Below are 22,557 nucleotides of genomic sequence, written 5' to 3'. Positions count from 1 at the left end.
CTGCGCTTGAAACCCTGGGAACGAGGCAGCCCGATGGCGGTCACGTGACGCTGGCGTCCAGCGTGTCCTCGCCGGGCAACCGTCCTGGAGACCGACACTGCTGGCTGCAAGATGGACATCATCTACCCGCTGGCGGTGCCCAAGGGGCGCCGGCTCTGCTGCGAAGTGTGCGAAGCCCCGGCCGAGCGAGTGTGCACGGCCTGCACGGTCACTTACTACTGGTAGGCCCTGAAATGTGGCACCTGGGTTCCTTGCTTGAGCCGTAGCACCGGCTCTGCCGGGCAGCCCTCAAGGCGGTTTCGGGACAGATTTCTCTGTCTGCCTCTTCTCCCACTGACCCATTGGCTACCTGAGGTTTTGTTGACCATCTACTGTGCGCTATGCATTGTTCTAGCAGCCGAAGTTACTGAAGGAATACCTGGTGATCTGTACCCCTTAAAGATCTAACATACCAATGCGGAAGATAGATAAGTAAACAAACACACAAAAAGGAAAGTTCATTTTAGAGAGTCAAAAATGCTGTGAAGACAAAGGAAATGTGTTGGGAGTTTGGACGGATGGCCTTCCTAAGGGTAGATACTGGTTTGAGGATAAAAAATAGGAACAGCCCGGGATGGAAGTGCTGGGGGTAGAGTAAGGCTCTGGAAGGCAGATTGGTGTGCTTGAGGAATAACCAGAAGTGCGCAGCCAAGGTGCTGAGAGTGTGGGGAGGTGAGTTTTCATTTATTCAAGGTAACATCCCCTGACTTTTGCTTCCAATTAGGCCCTACGTGGGACCGGAGATAAACAGCTAAGTTGCTGATGTCCAGAAACCTAGTCCAGAGCAGACTCTCTTGTTTTTGAAGTCATTATATAGACCCTGCGTGACAAGTACTGTTACTCAGGTTGTGCTGTTTCCTGGGACCTCAGAGGATGGAAGCATGGTGATGGGCAGATACCTGGAAAGGTTCTCTGAATAAATAATGTTTGAGATGACTCTTGAAAGGTCAGTAGGAAATTGCTAGGTGAATGAACAACGAAGAAAGAAGGGCAGGGTACTCCTGGCCTCCAGGTCTGCTTAGGTAAATGGTGAAAGAACAGTTTGTTCAGAGCTGAAGTAGAGAAAGTAGTAATGGAAGAAGCACTGATTTTCAAACTGCGGACTAGACCCAGGAGCAGGTCAAGAATAAATCAACAAACATTTTAGGGGAAAAAGTAGAATAAAATAGAAAGTATCACAGTAATCCTACTTGAATTGTTTCTTGAAACTTTCTAGTGTTTTATGTGGTGTTTGTAATAAAATATTTCTTACTAAAAAGAAAGTTTAAAAACCATTGTGATAGGTGGGAGGAGGAGTTTATACTAAGAAGACAGAGGTTAGGGCCACATGGTGACATGAGATCAAGAAGATTGGAATTTATCCTCTGGGAGGTTTTGACAGGCTCTCACTTGTGTTAAGGAAAGATGGCAGGTAGCAGTGTGGAAGATAAATTCAGGTAGACCGTGAAGGCTGCAAAAATGATCAAGAATTTGTTGCAGTGGTCCCAGTGGAGAGTGAATATACCTCCTCAGATTGAATTAATTGTCCTCAGTGCTCTCAACGGCCCTCTATATATTCCTTATCCTAAAACTTGTGACACAGATTGAAATCAGTCATTTAATAGTCTGTATTCCTCACTAGGTCTGTATATCCCATGAACGGAGGGATGGCATCTGTGTTTTCTTTGCTGTTTCTTCAGTGCATTTAGAATACAATTCAGAGTTTGTAGGAGAAACTACAAAGTGCTGGTCAGCTCTCTACCTGCATCTCCTACCACACTCACCCTCTCTTCCTTGATGCAATTACAGAGGTTTTCTTTCAGTTCTGATTTCCTAAGTCCTTTCCTCCCTCCGTTTCTTTGCCTAGGCTGTCCTCACTGCTGGGAACATCCATTTCAACCCCAGATATTCCTGGAGCCCTCTCATCCTTCAGTTCTCAGAAACATTATTTCTAAAAAAAAAAAAAAAAAAAATGTTATTTCTTCAGAGAGGTCTTTCCGAAAATACACTTCGCTTATTTTTCTGTCTCACCTTTTCTTCATTTTTCCTGTACTTCTGTATTTTGTGTTTGCTTGTGTAATATCTGTCTTTTACTGAACCTACTGGTTCACATTCCAGGCACTCAGTGATCATTTGTTGAATAAGCAAACTTCTGAATGGATAGTAAACCTATTAACACAGAGGGATATGGTGGTGGGTGATGGATTGGGTTGGGGATACAGAGTTTGAGGGTCTTCAAGTCACTTGGAAGAGATGGCTAGTGAACAACTTCATGTACAGCCCTGACACTCAACGGAGAGATTGGAGTCCTTTGGCTGGTATGACCTTCTACCTCTTTCCCTCTCACCTTCATCCCTACACCCAGAAATAATTCCTTCTTCCTCTCGCTCTGTACTCTCGGTTGACTCTTATTTCCCTTTTTCATTTCAGTTGTCGGCAAGTGTGTTAGGTCAATTTTATTGTGTTCCGTTAATGCAGGGTATTATATTGAATGCATATTGAAAGACTGTCATTCATATGCTGTCTTATGATCTGCATCGTACCCATCTGTGTATACTCTACAGTCTCTTGCAAAGTGTCTTAAAATAGTTGAAACTAAATATTTGATGAATGCTTAAATAAATCATTTCCTATGCCCTTATCCACCATTATTTCCTTTCTTCTCTTCCACTGCCTTTAATTCTCTTTAAGGCTTTCTCCTCTCCCTCCACCTCACCCTGCCTCTTTTCTCCAGATTTCTCTATCCTTGTGTCCTAGAAATTTCAAGATTTTTCCATAAAATAAAGCTGAGGTAATTGTTCTATATCTCAGAAATGGGAGCTTTAATACTCCTCCCCCACAAGGTTTTTGTGGTTGAATGTAAAGCATGTAGCATCATGCCTGAGACCAAATTGGCACTCAATAAATATTCTTCTTGTTCCCATTTAAGGAGCAGGAAAGACAGTCATTTGGAATTTGTGAAATTTTTTTTTCCTTTTTCTGCAAAAGAGTTTCCCGGTTGTAAATGTAACTCATGCTCACCGTAGAAAACTTGAAAATATAAAAAATAAAGAAGAGAAGTAATCCATAATCTCACAACCCAGAGATTAATAACCTGACATTTTTATCAATTTCCTTATCTTCTTCTGTCCGTATATCTGTTTTATACACTCTGTAATCTTGCACATATTGTTCTGTATTGGATTGTGAGAATGTTCCCAGGGAATTGAACATTTGTAAGAAAGGATGGTTTTATTAAAGTACACACTGAAACATTACAGATGGTAAAAGAGGCTTGTACTATAGGTGAGCAAGTCATAGCATATATATAAGAGTAATTTGAAAAAAGTTCTCCTTTTATTGAACTTACGGGGCACAAATTAAAATGCTTTCACTGGCCAGGAAGAGAAAACAGCAGTGAAGTGGTACTCAGTAGTAGGAGACAGTAGGATCTGTGGTAAACTGCAGATTGAATGTCCTGCTTAATAACATCTAAATTCAGTTTTAAAAACAGGATAATAGCCAAACAAAGCACATTTGGCTCACAAGCTACTTGATCGTGAGCCTTGACTGAAAGCATCATTTTCAGCTCCTTTATGCGTGACCCTGTGTTGGGTGTTAGGGGTGGGGCAGATGACTAAGGAAATAAATAGGGAAACAAATAAAACGAATAAGGAAAGAGCTCATGCATATATAAATAATGCTCATTTTATTTGGAAAAGCAAGATACGTCAAATGCTCTCAGTGGAACAAAAGTCTGGGTAGTTAAGTACAACACAATTACTCAAGAAGCCCCTATTTAATAAATACCCTATGGAACTCAATTATTTCTATATCCTGGCTGTTAAGTGCTTTTATGGATTTGTTTACAATAATTCTCTATTTAAAAATTTTAATGCTTTTATCCTTTCTGTGATAGCAGCTGCAGTTTATGAAAAAAATACTTCAGTGACGACTGGGTGGCTCAGTCAGTTAAGTGTCTGCCTTCAGCTCAGGTTGTGATCTCAGGGTCCTGGGATCAAGCCCCATGTCAGGCTCCCTGCTCAGCAGAGAGTCTGCTTCTTCCTCTCTCTCTGACCCTCTTCCCTGCTTGTTTGTTTAAAAAATTTATATATAAAAAATATATTTATTATGCTATTATATTTATAAAAATATATTTACTTATATATGTATATACATATATATTATATTTATATATACACACACATATACATGCACACACTTTATTCCACTTCTGTTGTCCCAGAATAAGGAAGGAGAGAGAGTGCTTGAACAAAAGTGTATGTTGTCTATGACTGCTTTTCTGCTACAACAAAAGAGTCGAATTTTTTTTTTTAAAGATTTTATTTATTTATTTGACAGAGAGAAATCACAAGTAGGCAGAGAGGCAGGCAGAGAGAGAGAGACGGAAGCAGGCTCCCCGCTGAGCAGAGAGCCCGATGCGGGACTCGATCCCAGGACCCCAAGATCACAACCCGAGCCGAAGACAGCGGCTTAACCCACTGAGCCACCCAGGCGCCCAAAAGAGTCGAATTTTTGCAACAGATGCCATGTAGTTCTCAAAGCCTAAAATATTTACTATTAGGCCCTTAACAGAAAAACTTTGCTGACCCTGTGCTCGGTTATTGCTACCAGTTTTAGAATATGTATAATTGGAATCAAACAGTTAACTTAAGCACGTTTGAGTAAAAATACACAGTAGGCAAAAGAAATGCAAAAAATCACGATTTATGTATCCAGCAGCAGAGTCTCAAAATGCATGAAGTAATAACTGTCAGATTGAAGGGAGAAATAAATAATAGTTGAAACCTCAACTTTTTCCAGTTTTCCACTGTCAATAATGAACAGATTAGAAAGGCGATACAAGGCTTCAACAACACTATAAACCAACTAAACCTAACAGATGTCTGTAAGACACCACCACCAACAGCAGAATATACATTCTTCTCAAGCACATATGGAACATTCTCCAGGATAGACCATGTGTTAGACCATAAAGCAAGTCTCAGTAAATTTATAAGGATTGAAATTATACAAAGTATGTTCTGGAACCACAGTGGAATGACATTAATCAATAACAAGGAAATGTGAGGAATTTATGAATACATGGAAATAACTGTTTTAAACAACCAGTAGGCAAAAAAGGAAATTACAAGGGGAATTAGAAAATGCTTTTGAGATGAAATGAGAACAAAAACACAAATATTAAAACATACAGCATGCAGTGAAAGCAGCGCTCGGAAGGAAATTTCTAGCTATAACACATACATTATAAAAGAAGGAAGATCTCAAATCAGTAACCTAGCCTTCCACTCTAAGAAACTAGTGAAAGAAAAGCAAACTCAACACAAAGCTAGTGGAAGGAGAAAAATATAAAAGATTAGAGCAGAGATAAGTGCAATAGAGAATAGAAAAGTAATAGAGGATCAACAAAACCAAAGCTTAACAAAATTGACAAACCTTTAGCTAGATTGACCAAGAACAGAACACCCAAATTACTATTATTCAGAAATGAAAGTAGGGACATTGCTAGCAACTTTGCAGAAATAAAAGATTATAAGAGAATACTATGTACAGTTGTATGCCAACAAGTTAGAAAACCTAGGTGAAATATATTCCTAATATGACACAAACTACAAAACTGACTCAGGAGAAAAAGAGTGTCTGAGTAGATCTCAGATACTAAAGAGTAGCTAGCAATCAAGAACTTCCCATAGAGAAAAGCCCAGGACCAAGTGACTTCAGTGGTGAATTCTATCAAATACTTTAAAAAGATTTATTACCGGGGCACCTGGGTGGCTCAGTGGATTAAAGCCTCTGCCTTCAGCTCAGGTCATGATCCCAGGGTCCTGGGATGGAGCCCTGCATTGGGCTCTGCTCAGCGGAGAGCCTGCTTCCCTCTCTCTCTGCCTGCCTATTTGTGATCTCTGTCTGTCAAATAAATAAATAAAATCTTTAAAAAAAAAAAAGATTTATTACCAATCCTTCAAAAAGTCTTCCAAAAAAATAGAAGAGGAAGAAAAAATCCCCAACTCATTTTATATAAGGCCAGTGTTATACCAGACCAGACAAAAACATCACAAGAAAAGAAAACTACGGATCAATATCCCTCATGAATATGGATGCAAAAAATCCTCAACAAGATACTAGCAAGCCAAACCTAACAGCATAAAAAAGGATTATACTTCATGACCAAGTGGTGTTTCTCCCAGGAATTCAAGGTTGGCTCAACATACTAATATCGATTTAAGACTTCATCTTAACAGAAGATAAAAACCACATAATAATCTCAATAGATACAGAAAAAGCATTTGATAAACTCCAGTACCCTTTGTGATAAAAGCAAATTAGGGATAGAAAGGAACTTTCATAACTTGGTAAGAGGTATCTATGAATAACCTAGAGAGTAATACAAAACATAATTAGTGATCAAAGGCAAAGTTTTACCCCCTAAAATCAGGAATGAGACAAGAATTTTGCTTTCATCACTTCTATTAAATACTTCTAAAAATCTAGTTGGGGGAATTAGGCAAGACAGTGAAATAAAAGACATCCAGCTTGGAAAAGAAGGAGTAAAATTACTTCTGTTCTGCTGATGACATGATCTTCTGTAGGGAAATCCTTAAAGAACCTGTGAAAAAAGCACAACAAACTATTAGAGCTAATAAATGAATTCAGCAAGGTTACAGAATTCAAGATCAATGTGCAAAACTCAGTTATATTTATACATGCTAACAGTGAACAATCTGCAAATGAAATTAGGAAAGCCATTCCATTTACAATAGCATCAAAAAAAATAATAAATTTAACTAAAGAAGGGCAAGACCTATACACTGAAAACTAAAAAAAAATTTTTTTGAAAGAGATTAAAGACCTACATAAATGGAAAGATATTCCATATTCATAGTTTAGAAGACTTTATAGTAAGATAATAACACTTCAAATTGATCTATTGATTCAATGCAATCCCTATCAAAACTGTCATTTTTGTATAAATGGACACACTGATCCTAAAATTTAAATGAAAAGACAAAATACACAGAAGAGCTAAAAAGTCTTTTAAAAGAACAAAGCTGGGACGCCTGGGTGGCTCAGTGGGTTAAGCCATTGCCTTCACCTCAGGTCATGATCTCAGGGTCCTGGGATCAAGTCCCGCATCGGGCTCTCTGCTCAGCAGGGAGCCTGCTTCCCTCTCTCTCTCTTTCTCTGTCTGCCTCTCTGCCTACTTGTGATCTCTCTCTGTCAAATAAATAAATAAAATCTTAAAAAAAATAATAAAAACAAAGCTGTGGGGTGCCTGGGTGGCCCAGTGGGTTAAGCCTCTGCCTTCGGCTCTGGTCATAGTCTCAGGGTCCTGGGATCAAGCCCCACATCGGGATCTCTGCTCAGTGGGGAGCCTCCTTCCCCTTTCACTCTGCCTGCCTCTCTGCCTACTTGTGATCTCTCTCTCTGTCAAAAAAATAGATAAAATCTTTTTTAAAAAATAAAAGAACAAAGCTAGAGTACCGATACTTTTCAATTTCAAGTGTTACTGCAAAGAGGCACTAATGAAGACTGTGGTAGTGGCATAAGGATAGACATATAGATGAATGGACTAGAACTGAGAGTCCAGAAATATGCTTGTATATTTATGGTGACTAGATGTTCAACAAGGGTACCAAGACCATTCAACTGGTAAAAAGAATGGTCCCTTCTGGATGATGATGGGATAACTGCATAGCCACATGCAGAAGAATGAATTTGGACTCCTCCCTTTCACCATAGAAAGGGCTAAATGCAAGAGCTAAAAGCAAAACTTTCAGAAGGGAACATAGTTGGAAATCTGTGTGATTTGGGATTAGGCAACAGTTTAGCTATGACACCAAAATCACAAGGATCCAAAGAAAATAGATTAGTTGGACTCCACCAAAATTTAAAACTTCTGTGCATCAGAGAACACTATCAAGAAAGTGAAGAGACAACCCACAGAATGGAAGAAAATACAAATCATATACCGGATAAGGATTTTATATCTAGAATATGTAAAAGACTCTTAAAATTCAACAATAAGAAGATAAAAGACCCAATTTAAAAATGGACAGAAGATTTGAATAAACAGTTCTCGAAGAAGATAAACAAATGGCCAATAAGCACATGAAATGGCGCTGAAAGTTATTAGTTATTAAGAAAATACAAAATAAAACCACAATGAGAAACCACTTCACACGCACTAAAATGGCTGTAGTGAAAAACGAGAATAACAAGTGCTGGCAAAGATACAGAAAAAGTGAACCCCTCTTGTATTGCTGCTGTGCTGTAGAATGGTACAGCCTCTGTAGAAAACAGTTTGGCAGTCCTTAAAAAGTTAAACATAGAGTTACTATATGACCCAACAATTCCATTCTTAGGTATATACTCAAGAGAACTGAAAGCGTGTTCACACAAAAATTTATACACAAATGTTCATAGCGGCATTATTCAGAATAGCCAAAAATAGAAACAACTCAAATACCCCCCCAACTGATGAGTGGGTGAATGTACAGCCATACAGTGGAATATTTACTCAGCTGTACAAAAGAATGTAATACTAATATATGCGATGAAATGGGAGGAACTTTGAGAACATTATGCTAAGGTAAGAAACCAGACACAGGTCACATGTTGTCTGTTTCCATTAAAAGTAATGTCCCGAACAGGCAAATACATAGAGAAAGTACATCTGTGGCTTCTGAGCACCAGTGGGTGGAGAAAAGAAAGAACCAGCTAGAGCAAATGGAGTCTCTTTTTCGAGTGATGACGTTGTTCTGGAGTTAGGGTGATGTTTTTACAACCTTGTGAATGTATTCAAAACCACTAAATTTAAATTATATTTTGAAATGGTGAATTTTCTATGGTATTTGAGTTGGGTATTGATTTAAAAGTGTAAAAAAGTAATTGGAGAAAGGGTCAGGATCGGGTAATAGATTTGGGAATCAGTCATAGCGGCAGGTATTTAAGGAGTGGGAGTGGATTCTCTGTAGAACTGAGGTCCTGTCCAATAACATATTTAAAAATACTAAATCTGTATGTAAAACTCAGAAAAGCTCTCTACCAAGCTGTCACCGTGCTTCCCTCTGGAGAGCTAAGAATTAGGGGGCTCCGGAGTATAGGCTTACAGTAACTACTTGAGCTCTCCATTCCTCTGCTCCCTTATCTTTGAAAGAATAGCTTTTGTTTTGTTCTCAAAAAGTTGAGTAGTTACTAGCAAAAGCTGCCCTGCTGCCCCGCTGGGATTGGGGATCATTCCTAGTGTGTTCCTGTGAGGGTGCCCCCTGGAGCAGAGGAGACAGTGTCAGTGGTGCTCTCCGGAGCCACACCACACAGCACTCGTTCCTGGAGAACATCTCTAGAGCCTCAGCAAATGGAAATTCCCTTCCCTTCCCCAAGAAAAAGACCCTCACTTCCATCAGCTGTGATGGCCAGAGATTCTGAAAATGGCCTTGGAACAAGGTTATTAACGAAGCGGAAGAGGAGCTCACCCACAGCATCACCACGTGCCTTTGTGACTTCAGTGTGACCTGTGCCTGAAGAGACAGCGGCTTCCCACCCCCACTAGTCGTTACACCACCACAGAACCACGTGTAAAAGGAGAGATTTGAGTCAGAAAGGGCTTTCGGTTCCCTGCCTGTTAGGTGTTGGCCTGCCTTTTCTAGTTTTTAGGGCAAGGCCAGTAGGCCGCTAGAATCTCAGGCCAGGCCAAAGGGAAAGATAATGAAGTCCGTGTTTTCGTTGTCAGTGGTGTGGTTCACCAAAGAGCAGACTGGAACAGCATCCATGAGAAGATATGTCAGCTGCTGATTCCGCTGCGCACTTCCATGCCCTTCTACAACTCAGAGGAGGAGCGGCGGCACGGCCTCCAGCAGCTGCAGCAGCGGCAGGTGGGTCCTGTAGGGCTGGGACAGGCTGAGCTCAGGGTCTGCCTCAGACAAACGGTGTCCCTCATCGGGATCACCAAACCAGAACCTCTTTGAGGACAGAGACTTGGTTTTATGCCTTTATGTCCTCAGTCAGTTGTTCTCCACGTAGTTACTGAATACCTACTGTATTAGGTTCCGAGGGCTGCTGTAACAAACAGCGTTACTCCACACAATGGCTTAAAGGACAGGAATGTCGAAGTCCAAGGTCAAGGGTAGGTGTCAGCAGGTTTGGTTTCCTGAGGGCAGGTGCATCCCTGGTGTCTGAATTTCTTCCAAATTGGATCAGGGGCCACCCTAATGGTCTCATTTTAACTTAATCACCTCTGTAAGGCTCCATCTCCAAATACACTCACATTCTCAGGTAATAAGGGTCGAAGTATGAGGGCTTCCACATACGAATTTCGGCCATAACGTCCATATATGCCAAGTATGTTGATAAGAGCGTAGGAGGTAAAAAAAAAAAAATGGTGTATGAATGCACTGATGAATTCATAAAGGAGATTTAAAACTTCTATTATGGGCGCCTGGGTAGCTTAGTGGGTTAAAGCCTCTCTGCCTTCAACTCAGGTCATGATCTCAGGGTCCTAGGATCAAGCCCCACATCTGGCTCTCTGCTCAGCATGGAGCCTGCTTCCCCGCCCCCCGCCAGCCACCCACGCCTGCCTCTTTGCCTTCTTGTGATCTCTCTCTGTCAAATAAATAAATAAAATCTTTTTAAATTTTTTTGTTGTTTTTTTGAGAAAGGCTTTGAAGCAATGCAGAGTCCACATTCTTTCTGATACTTGGAAAGCAAGATAACTCCAGAAAGAAAGAGAAGAAGTTTCTCTCAAAATTATAACTCAAACAGAAAGTCAGAAAGTTTTAGAATATCTGGAGATATGATAGTTTTGCTAAACTACAATTTTATTACAAACACAAGAATAATATTTACTTAATAACTTTATACTGAGCTCTCATTTATGCTGATCAATGAGCCAAGGTGAAAAGACATTTATTCCTGGACCTCGAGGAGCTCACAACCCAGGTTTCCCTTTTTATTTCACCTCTTTGGGGTCTCATGTCCACCTTAGTACAAGCAGGTTAACTAGGTGCCCTTAACCAGCTCATGAGATTGTGGCCCTAGCCCAAGCGTACCTATGCCCACCAGCGCCTTTTTGCTTTACACGGTCTCAGATGGTCTAGTTTTTTCTTCCACAGAAGCATTTGATTGAATTCTGCTACACCGTAGCCCAGAAATACCTCTTTGAAGGAAAACATGCAGCTGCTGTTCCCGCAGCTTTGCACTCCCTTCGCTTCCGCATGAATGTGCATGGCCTGAGTTCCGTAGAGCTTGTCCCTGCTTACCTGCTGTTGGCCGAGGCAAGCCTTGGTAAGTGAATTGACCTGGGGACCCCCCCACCCCAACTCCGGTCCCTTAAGGAGTACTCTATGGGGATCAATCAGTGGCCAAAGGGTACAGACTTGGTAGTGGCTCCAAGATAGCCTTTTATAAAAGAGCAGTGTTGCCGTCAAGTTTGGCACGAGTTGGGGCAGCAGATGTCAACTTTTGGCTACTACTGACCAAACTCCACTCTAGCTGGCCTAAGGAAAAGGAGGACATTTATTAGGACACTGGAGTGTCCCAAGGGGATCGAGGCTTCAGGAGGTCCTAGAACCAGAATGTTGTAACAGACTCTTTCTCTCTCTCTCTCTCTCCCTCTCTCTCTCGGTCCTTGCGTCTTGTCCCAGCTTCTATCTCTGCATCTGCTTTATTTACCCTCTCTGCAGACCAGGTTTTTCTGCCCTATGCCCACCACGGAAGACAGCTACCCTAAAATATCAGATGTAGCTGAATTTCCACGGAATTTCCATGTTCTCCAGGCTCAAGGAAGGTAGAAGAAATAATTAGTATCTGATTTCCAGTGTTAAATTCCTAGAAGAGAGAGGTGTGTTGACTGTTTACCTTTACCTTTGTGTCAGGCTCACATGGTTCAAACGGGATTATAGAAACCTGCTCCTGCGAAGGGAGAGGGAAAAAGAACTGTATTTCTCATGCCGTGGATGAGAGTGGGCACGCAGGCTTGGCAGAGCTCCATCCCACATGGCGGTTGCTACAAGAAGAGAGTTAACATCTTGGAGGGGAATTAACATTTTTGAGACCTGCAGCATCTTAGTTACTTTCCAACCACTTTTTCCATCTTCATAGCCACTCTATTTTTTAAAAAGCAAAACTGCTGGAAATGCAGTACACAGAACCTCTTGAGCTATGTGAGAGTAAGTTGCTTGCCTGATGCATTTCCTACACACTCTGCATGTATCCACTGTACGACCATCGTCTACTCTGGTCTTCCATCATCTACTAAGCCAACCCCATCCACGCATCGCCGGTCGTCCCAATCACACCTTGAGAACAGAAGGATACAGTTCAAAATCACGCTTTTCATTTTGTTGCCGTGTGGTTTTCGTCTCCTTCATTCTGGAATAGTTTCTCAATCGCTCCTTAACCTGTATGACTCTGACACTTATAAGATTAAAGGCCAAGTGTTCTACAAAACGTCGCTCAATCTGGGTTTCTCTGAGTCTCCTCACGGCTGGACTCAAGCGATGTCCCCTTGGCAAGAGTGTCAGAAGACAGGCTCTGTCTGTGTTGTTCGCACCCCTTCCTGCAAGCTGGCACATGTTTTCAGTTTGTCCCATTCCTGATGGCACCCAGTTAAGTTAGTTTATTAAGGTGATATCTGCCAGGCTTCTTCTTTGTTTGCCTTTTCTCCTTTTTCAACTAATAAGTATTTTATGGGTGGGGAATTCTGAAACTGTGAGTATGCCATTCCATCAGACTTTCAGTATATTCATTTATGCATTTATATCAGTATGAACTCTTGGTTCCCTAGTCTAGTCAATGGATCAATAATCTGTTACTATCTTTAATTTAATGCTTAGGCTATTCCTGCATTTGGCAAGTAGCAGCCCATTCAGACTGGTTTCCGTATTTCCTTGACACATCCCCATTGTTCTTCGATCACCTGCCTGCTTTCTGGAACATACCTCCAAGGAGCCTTGAGGGTTTTTTTGTTTTTTTTTTTTTTTTTAGTGAGAAATGGAATTCAGAAAGCAAGAGTCGTGCACTAAAAAAAAAAAAAAAAAAAAGAGTTGTGCTCTAGACGTATGTGTTGCTATTGGGGTCAGGTTGCTCCTGTACCTTCTTGGGGGACAGAGGGAATTTGTATAAATAAAATAATGCATACACACAGTACATCTAAATTCATCCTCACTTAATCTCTCTCTATACAGATAGAGATATGACATACCAGTACTTCTAAATTCAGTCCAACACCACCACAGGGTTCGGTCTGATTTCCTCCCGTTCTATAGCTGTAGTTCTCTGACCATGAGAATGCTGGCTTCCTTTTTCATTAATGTATTTATATGTTTCATCAGTTCCCCTGTATGAACCAATCTCCCATCCCCGAGCCTACTTTTTCCCCTTGCAGATGCCCTTCTCTCTTTCCATGAGCTCTGACTCCTCATTCAGGGCTGCCTCTTCTGCACAGATCCCCTCCTCACTGGCTTGGGCTCTGACTCCCCCATACCAGGCCACATAACCGCAAGAATGCCCCCCTCACCCCACTCCAGTCTGGCCCCCCGTTTCAGACTGCCCTCCACCAAAACTACTAGGAAGAGCACCGGGCAAGGAAATACAGCCTAGGTTCTGTGTATTTCTGACACTGACTAGCTGTGGGATTTTGGAAAAGTTCACCCTGGCCTGAGTCTTATCATTCTTATCTGGATTATTGTCTGTTAACTGGACTCTTCACCTCTTTGGCCTCCTTCTAGTCTGGCCTCTACACAAAATGTGGGTCAAATCCCTCTACCAAAGAAAAGCCAGATTCCCTAAGCAGCCAATGGGGTGCAGCTTGGTCCGGCCTTCAAGAGTCCTGTCACCTCATCTTACATCTTCTCTCCCTTCTGGTTACACTGGCCTTCTCTCTTCCTGTTCTGGAAGGCTCTTTTTGAGCCACGCTCCCCACCTCTCCTCCACCCCCCTCCACCTAAATAACTCCTATTCATCCTTCAGACCTTAGCTCAAGAGTTACCACCCCCTTGTCTGGAAGCCTCTCCAAACCCCCAGACTGGACCAGGTTTCTTTTTAAGTACCCTCCCCCTTAAAAACCTCTTCCTCTCTTGTGGGCACTTATTTCAATAATAATTCTATATCCAGAGGCACCTGGGTGGCTCAGTCTGTTAGGCATCCAACTCTTAGTTTCGGGTTCAGGTCATGAGACTGAGCCCTACATCGGGCTCTGCGCTCAGCAGGGAATCAGCTTGAAATTCTTCCCCACTCCATTGCCCTCTGCCCCTCCCTTATCTTGCACGTGAGCTCTCTCTAAAAATTAAATAAAATCTTTTTAAAAACCCAAAATACTACTACTAATTATTCTACATCCACAGATGAGATTACTTAATTAAAGTCTCTCTTTCCCACTAGAATATAAGCTCAGGGAGAACTGGAACTGTCCCTATTCTTACTCATCAGAGTGACTTCACACCCAGAATAGCTCTTAGCACAGAGGAGGTGCTCAAAAACTCTTCTCATAAAACCTGACATCTGGTGGGCACTGTGAAAGCATTTGGTGAATCTGAGTCCCCTTCACAGAATTGTTTTGAGGATTAAATGAGTTTGTGTGTAATGAACATGAGAGTGCTTTGCAAGCTGGAAAGTCCTGTCTAAATGAAGTTCTCATTATACCTCCCCCAGTCATTGAGAACCTTGCCAACCTTTTTGAAAGTCTAAATAAATCACATTCGTTGTGCACATGGCTCTTCCTCATCTAAGAGATTCCTGCAGACTGGAGTGGAAAAAAATAAGAGGTATTTAGCCTTTTCTTTTCTTTTTTCTTTCCTTTTTTTTCTTTTCTTTTCCTTTCTCTTCTCTTCTTTTCGTTTTTTTCCCCTCCTTCCCTTCCCTTCCCTTCCCTTCCCTTCCCTTCCCTTCCCTTTCCCTTCCCTTCCCTTCCCTTCCCTTCCCTTTCCTTTCCCTTCCCTTCCTTTCCTTTCTTCTCTTCTCTTCTCTCTCTCTCTTTTTTTTGGTAAAACTTTGGAATTTTAATCAACTAGAGATGATATTTTCAGTAACACTTCAAAGATCTGCCTTACTTGTGGCTCAGTCATTCAACATCTGCCTTAGGCTCAGGTCATGATCTCAGGGTCCTGGAATCGAGCCCTACCCGGGGCTCCCTGCTCAATGGGAACCCTGCTTCTCCCTCTCCCACTCCCCCTGCTTGGGTTCCCTCTCTCGCTGACTCTGTGTCAATTCAGTAAATAGATAAAATCTCTAAACAAACAAACATAAAAGAGCCGCCTTACTCATCTTCCCCCACTCCAGTCAGGATTTTGGAACCAGGGAATCTGGGTTCAAATTTCAACTCTTTTTTTTTTTTTTTAAACTTATTTACTTACTTTAGAGAGAGCGCACGAGTGCACGCACCAAAGCAGAGAGAGATAATCTTCGAGTGGACTTCCTGCCGAGCGCAGAGCCCATCAGAAGGCTCTATCTCACAATCCTGAGATCACGACCTGAGCTGAAATCAAAGGTCAGATGCTTCGCCAACTGAGCCACCCAGGGACCCCTCCAGCCCTTTCTTTACTGGTTGGGTGACCCTAGCTATCAAACTCTTCTTACTAAGTGCTCTTCCTTCTGCCTGGAATGCTTTTTCCTCTGTTATGTATAGCTGGCTTCTTTCCAATCATCAGGTATCTACTTAAGTATCACCTTCTCAGAGAGGTGTTCTCTAATCATCCAATCAAAGTAGGTTTCTTCCTGCTTTTTTGGATGACTGTATTCTGTTCCTTTCCTTCCTAGCAGTTTATTTTTCTTTTTTTCTTTTTTTAAGCTTTTATTTATTTATTCGACAGAAAGAGAGCACAAGCAGGGGGAGCAGCAGTCAGTGGGAGAGGGAGAAGCAGGCTCCCCACTGAGCAAGAAGCCTGATGTGGGACTCGATGCCAGGACCCTGGGATCATAGCCTGAGCTGAAGGCAGAGGCTTAACTGACTGAGCCACCCAGGCTCAGTATTATTGTATTTATTTACCTTTATTATATGCTCCTTGTGGTCAGAGATCATGTCTGTTTTGCTCACTAGTATGCATCTAGCGAAGTGGTAGAGATTCTAAATTAGATGAATGCGTGGTTGGACAAATGAATGAAGTTTCCTCTTCTGTACATTCCTCCTCAGATATTTATCTCACAGGGTTGTTGGCAGACTTAGATCACAGATGCAAATGGCCTAGCATAGTGTGCCTACAGCAAACAGCGGGCCCCCCTCCTTCCCCTGGGTGCCTCCCAGCCTCACGGATAATTAGATAATTATCTCTGACTGCTTTGTCCTGTGCTCCTTTGCTTTCATCATCAAGCCTTCTGAAATCTTCCCCCTTCATGTCTCTCAGATCAGCTGCTAGCCCAGGGTAGGCCTGTTGTCTCGCCCTGCAGACAAGAGCCCTTACTCCTTAACTGGCTATCCTTTCTCTTTCTCTTCCATACGCTAACGCTAGTAACGTGACCCTTTAGGACAGTCTCACTTCCTTTGGCAACTCTGTGTACCTACTACCTCCACTCCATCCCTACACCTGTCCAGGCAAGCTGTGTAGGAAAGTCACACCTAAACTTACCCACTCACTGACCAGTCTAAGTTCCGGCCTGCTGGGAGCAGCACATTCCTCCTGCCTCACTATACCCACTCTCCGGCTTTAGTGCCTCAAGGTTTTTTTTTCTCCCAAGTATGTCTGTTCCTTTGGGATGCTTGTGCAGTTGCTGGTTCAGCTTGGCCTTGGGGCCTTCCTTCTTTGGCATTGCCTTCTTGAAGGGGAAATGCACGATGAAGGTGAGAAGTTTCCACTACATGTCAGCGCCCCCTGCCAGTTTTCTCCCCACCTAAATAACCTTTGCTGAGAGTCATTTGCTCGGTCCGAAGCTCTTATATTATATAGAAAATCCAGATGGAAGATGTGACTTGTCATGGTTGCATGAGCCAGGATCCTCGGCCTCCGCCTCTTGCTTCTAATCTAGTATTTTCCCATTTTAGTTGGAACCTCAGTCATGTGAACTTGCTTCTTTCCTCCCTTCGATTACTTCTTCAGCTCTCCTCCTTTAATTCAGTGACCTGTGATTACAGCTAGAGTAAGTGATGTCTGCATGTGAGCTAGGCCTGGGAGGGAGGACATGCAGAACCAAGACTGACTTATGAGGGCTTTGTGTCCTCTCCTGACTTTTCCTGGCACCCACCACAGGAAATACCTCACACCTAGAGCATACCTCCTGCTGTGCAGAAGGCTGGCAGAGTAGTTACCTGTCCAGCTCTTACAACCTCCCAAGGAGGCAAGCAGGGAGGCAGGAAACTGTTATGCATCTTTACAACCAAACAACAGTTTTAAGTGTCAGCAGTATTTGAATATTAGAAATAAAGGTGCCTTTTACTTGGGAACCATGTGTTGTCCATTCTAGCTCCTAAATGTCTCTTCTGTATCGGCCCCATCTTCACTCACTGCCTTAGTTCAGGCTCTTACCAGTCCTTGCCTGAACTCTTTCAAAAGTCCTCTAGCGAGTCTTTCACTCGACGTCCTCCCCTCTCATCCCTCCTCCACCCTGGCTCCTGGAGATCCTTCTAAATCAAAATCCAATTCCCTCCCCCTTTCTGAAAATCCTCCAGCCCACATGCATCCCGCTCCTTGTTACAACTCACTAAGCCCTCCAGCCTTCTGTCACCTGTCCCCGGACTACCTCTTCAGCCTCGTTTCCTGCCACTTGACCCCTCACACTTTGTGCTTTAGCATCGTGGTTCTCCAAACACAGCCCACTCTTGTATATCTCCATGGTTCTGCATCTGTGTTACCTCTGCCCGCATGCCCGCCCTCCCTTATCTGTCGGGAAAACTTCTATTCATCCTCAAAACTCAGCTCAGGGGCGCCTGGGTGGCTCAGTGGGTTAAGCGTCTGCCTTCGGCTCAGGTCATGATCCCAGGGTCCTGGAATCGAGCCCTGCATCGGGCTCTCTGCTCAGCAGGGAGCCTGCTTCCCACCCTCTCTCTCTGTCTGCCTCTCTGCCTCCTGTGATCTCTCTCTGTCCAATAAATAAATAAAATCTTAAAAACAAAAACCCACAAAATTCAGCTCAGATTTTCTGGTCTCAGTTCAGTTGCTATAATGAATACCACAGACTGGGGGCCTTAAACAAGAAACAGTTATTTCTCACGGTTCTGGAGCCTGAAAGTCTACGATCAAGGTATCAGCAGATTCGGTGTCTGGTGAGGGCCCCCTTCTGGGCTTGGAGACAGGCGCTTTTGCACTTATCCTCATATGGCAGAGAGAGGGGTCACCGCTCTTGTATCTCTTCTTCTATAGCACTAATCCCATTCATTGTGTAACCATCACTACATCTCATGAATCCACTCTCATGACCAAATTACGCCCCACATCCAAATACCATCACTTTGGGGATCAGGGCTTCAACTATGTATTTTGGGGGCTACAACATTCAGTCCATAGCACTGGCCTCGCCTCACCCCATTCCATTGCCCCTCTCCAGCCCATCCATAGAATTAAACACCTCCTACTCTCTACCACCTCGAAACCTTATGATGCTACTATTACTGCATGTCTGCTATGTTATAAATATATTTTCACCCATGCATTCCCTAAACCCAGCTATAAGGGCAACGCCTTTGATTCATCTTGGAATCCTCATCTCTCAACACAAGGCCTGGCACATAAAAGATATTAAGTATAAGTGATACATGTACTTTTAACTGAGATACAGTTCACATACATAAAATCCACTCTTTTAAAAAGTATAATCTTGGGGCATCTGGGTGGTTCAGTGGGTTAAAGCCTCAGCCTTCAGCTCAGGTCATGATCCCAGGGTCCTGGGATCGAGCCCCACATCAGGCTCTCTGCTCAGCGGGGAGCCTGCTTCCTCCTCTCTCTCTGCCTGCCTGTGATCTCTGTCTGTCAAATAAATAAATAAAATCTTTTTTTTTTTTAAATACAATCTTGTGGTTTTAGTATATTCACAAGATTGTGTAACCATTACTACATCTAATTACTGAACATTTATTTACCCCAGAATGGACCCCCATACCCATATTAGTAGTCACACTCCATTCTTCCTCCCCACAGTCCCGGGGCCGCTATTTTTTGTCTACAGATTTCCTATCAATGGAATTGTACAATATGTGACCATTTGTGTCTGGCTTCTTCCTTTTCATGAAATGTCTTCAAGGTTTACCCTGTTGTTCCATATGTCTGTATTTCATTCCTTTCTGTGCCTCGTAATATTCCACTCATGGGTATGGATCGACCACATTTTGTGTATCTACTAATCAGCTGATGAGCATTTAGGTTGTTTCTATTTTTTAGCTGTTATGGCGAGGCTGCCATGAATGTTCACATGCAAGTTCTTGTGTGTCAATAAATGTTTGAGTCAGTGAATAAGGGAGTGAATGGGTGCTGACTCACATTTCATCCTGTGTCCTCTGGCCAGAATATGAATTGTAACCTTCTTTACTTCTTTTGGGCAGGTCTGGGCCACATTGTCCAAGCTGAGGAGTATCTATCCCAAGCCCAGTGGACAGTCCTCAAATCAACTGAGTGTTGTTCTGCCACCCACTCTTTACTGCATCGGAACCTGGGACTTCTCTATATAGCTAAAGAAAACTATGAAGAAGCCCGTTATCATCTGGCCAATGATGTAAACAAGCTAAATTATAACATCTGAATGTTTCTGGGAACAGCTATGCTTAGTTTTGATCTTTTTTTTTTTTTAAGATTTTATTTATTGATTTGAGAGAGAGAGAGAAAGAGCAGGGGAAGCAGACTCCCCCTGAGCAGGGAGCACCACGAGGGGCTCAATCCTGGGACTCCTTGATCATGATCTGAGCCTAAGGCAGACGCTTAACCAACTAAGCCACCCAGGTGCCCCTGTTTGTTTGTTTGTTTGTTTTTTTTTTTTGTTTGTTTTGTTTTTTTCTATTTGAGCATTTCTCTAAAACTTTCTGTTGACAACTGACTGCTGCGGTAGTCCCAAGAGCACAGTTCTAACAACCTGGGTTCTAACCTTTCCACTTCCTCTCTGTGCATCCTTGGCCAGGTCACGTCACTTCTCCAAGGTTGATTGTTCTGAGGACAATAAAGGTAGAAGAGCACAGTTGTTAAGAGAAGGGCTTTACTTCTACTCTTGAACATACTGTTGGACAAATTATTTTACCTCTTTCATCAAGCATAGACAGAAATCATCAAATAGTGTATGTCTCATTGGGTCATTGAAGAGATTAATAATAGGGCACTGTATATGCAGAAATTTGCTATCAGTTTTACACATAATATCAATGTTTTTATGTCAGAGTGTGGTTGTTCAATTTAAACCAGCTGTTTGTATATGAACGTTCTTTTTTTTTTTAAGATCTTTCCATTTATTTGACAGAGAGAGGTCACAAGTAGGCAGAGAGGCAGGCAGAGAGAGAGGAGGAAGCAGGCTCCCTGCTGAGCAGAGAGCCCGATGCGGGACTCGATCCCAGGACCCTGAGATCATGACCTGAGCCGAAGGCAGAGGCTCAACCCACTGAGCCACCCAGGCGCCCCTATGAACGTTCTTTATGTACTGTAAAACTATGTGCAAGCATTAGATAAGATGATGATGAAGGTGATGATGGAGCAGTTCCTCCAAAATTTAATGGAGGTTTTTATAAGGATTTCAGTGGTGGACAATATGACCAGAGTTCCTGAGCCTGAAATCTGGATGAGGTTAGGGTCAGAATGTAGTCTTAGAACCAGTCGGTTCTCTGTTTAGCCTCTCCACTGGGCAGCCCTCCCCCTGGTTGCCTCCACTGCACAATGTCCATCAATCCACTGGAAACATTCTTGTGCTGGTTAGTCTCCATATCCCTTTACCCCAAATCCATTCACTCCTCTACTATGCCTGGGAGTCTGACCTCTATGGACTACCCAACCCATTGCCTGGGAGTCTGACCTCTATGGACTACCCAACCCATTGCCTTATGGCTTCTGTTGGATTTAGAGAGTGAGAGGCATGGCAGGGGAGTAGTTGTTGGGAGGAGATAGAGGTTGGGTATCTACTCTCTCTGCTGCCTTTCTGCTCCATCCCAGTTCTGGCAGGGGCAGTATTCCTCCATGGCCACAGATCCTGGCAGGTGGCTTTCTCCCATAGCTCTCGCTCTCGTGGGGCTCTGGTGACCCTGATTTCTCCCTTCCTTTTTCAGGGGTCGGGACAGTAATCGTCTCTTCTGTTGATAGACCTGGTGTTTCACTAGCTCTTTTTGGTTCCTTAACCTCTGTATGTCTCTTGAAATAATCCTTTCATTAAACCGTCGTCCGGGGGGCACCTGGGTGGCTTGGTGGGTTAAGCCTCTGCCTTCGACTCAGGTCACGATCTCGGGGTCCTTGAATCGAGCCCCACATTGGGCTTTCTGCTCGGCGGGGAGCCTGCTTCTGCCTCTCTCTCTCTCTCTCTGCCTGCCTCTCTGCCTACTTGTGATCTCTCTCTTTGTCAAATAAATAAAAAATAAATCTTTAAAAACAAAAGTCATCCAGAAGTGCTTTGAGGGTGCCATCTATATCCACCTAGAAGACTGACTAATACACGTCTTCATTTGTGTTTTCTCTGCACTCTCACTTATAACAAATTAAGCAGAGACACAGATTCTGTCTTGGGTTAGGCCACACAGTTAAGAAATGGATCAAGCGGGACGCCTGGGTGGCTCAGTTGGTTGGGCAGCTGCCTTCGGCTCGGGTCATGATCCCAGGGTCCTGGGATCGAGTCCCACATCGGGCTCCTTGCTCGGCGGGGAGCCTGCTTCTCCCTCTGCCTCTGCCTGCCTCTCTGTCTGCCTGTGCATGCTCGCTCTCTCTCCCTCTGTCTCTGACAAATAAATAAAATCTCAAATAAATAAAACCTCAATCATTTCTTAATGGATACATACCATAAAATTCACTCACTCTAAGTGTACAAATGAATGATTTGGAGAAGACTCACAGAATTGGGCAACTTTCAGCACAACTCAGTTCTAGAACATTCTCATCACCCCAGAAGCCCCTCACAACCCCTTTGCAGTTCATTTCTCATTCCTATCCCCCCTTCACCCCAGGCAACCACTTTGTCTCTATAGATTTTCCTTTTCTGAACATTTAATGTAAACAGAATGACGTGGTCTTTCCATCTGATTTCTCTCACTTCACGTAATTACTTTGAGACTCATCTGTGTTGTCCTATCAACGCTTCATTGCATCTACTGCTGCATAGTATCCATCACCTGGAAATACACAATTTGTGTAGCCATTTATCACTTGATGAACACTGGGGATGAACACTGGGGATGTCCCCACTGTTTGGGTGTAATTAATACCGCTGCTCTAAAAATTTGTAACTGAGTCTTTGTGTGGACACATGCCTTCATTTCTCTTGGGTGTAGTCTAAGAATGGAACTGCTGGGTCATATGGTAATAACTCACCATTTAACTTTCTGATTTTTGAGAACTGCCAAACTGCTTTTCACAGAGGCTGTATCATTTTCTAGTCTCCCCAGCGCTGTGTGAGGGCTCTGTTTCCTCCCCGTCCTCGCCCACACTTGTTTTCTGCCTC

General features: G+C 43.0%; 1 protein-coding gene across 2 annotated transcripts in view; it reads left to right on the top strand.

Annotated features, from left to right (window-relative positions):
• Positions 1–111: 111 nt before the first annotated feature.
• ZMYND12 (zinc finger MYND-type containing 12) overlaps positions 112–22,557 on the top strand; it is a 27,244-nt gene continuing 4,798 nt past the window's right edge. Inside the window, exons 1-4 of one of the 2 annotated variants that reach the window (XM_044237981.1) lie at positions 112–221; positions 9,752–9,893; positions 11,130–11,301; positions 19,481–19,650. In XM_044237981.1, coding sequence (XP_044093916.1) covers positions 112–221; positions 9,752–9,893; positions 11,130–11,301; positions 19,481–19,650 — 594 coding nt within the window. Of the gene's footprint in view, positions 222–9,751; positions 9,894–11,129; positions 11,302–19,480; positions 19,651–22,557 lie in introns of those variants that run through there. The other variant, XM_044237983.1, reaches the window with a different exon arrangement.

Source organism: Neovison vison, chromosome 2, assembly GCF_020171115.1.
Source record: "Neovison vison isolate M4711 chromosome 2, ASM_NN_V1, whole genome shotgun sequence".
In the NCBI taxonomy this organism is placed as follows: domain Eukaryota; kingdom Metazoa; phylum Chordata; class Mammalia; order Carnivora; family Mustelidae; genus Neogale; species Neogale vison.
This window is presented reverse-complemented; position numbering and strand designations above follow the sequence as displayed.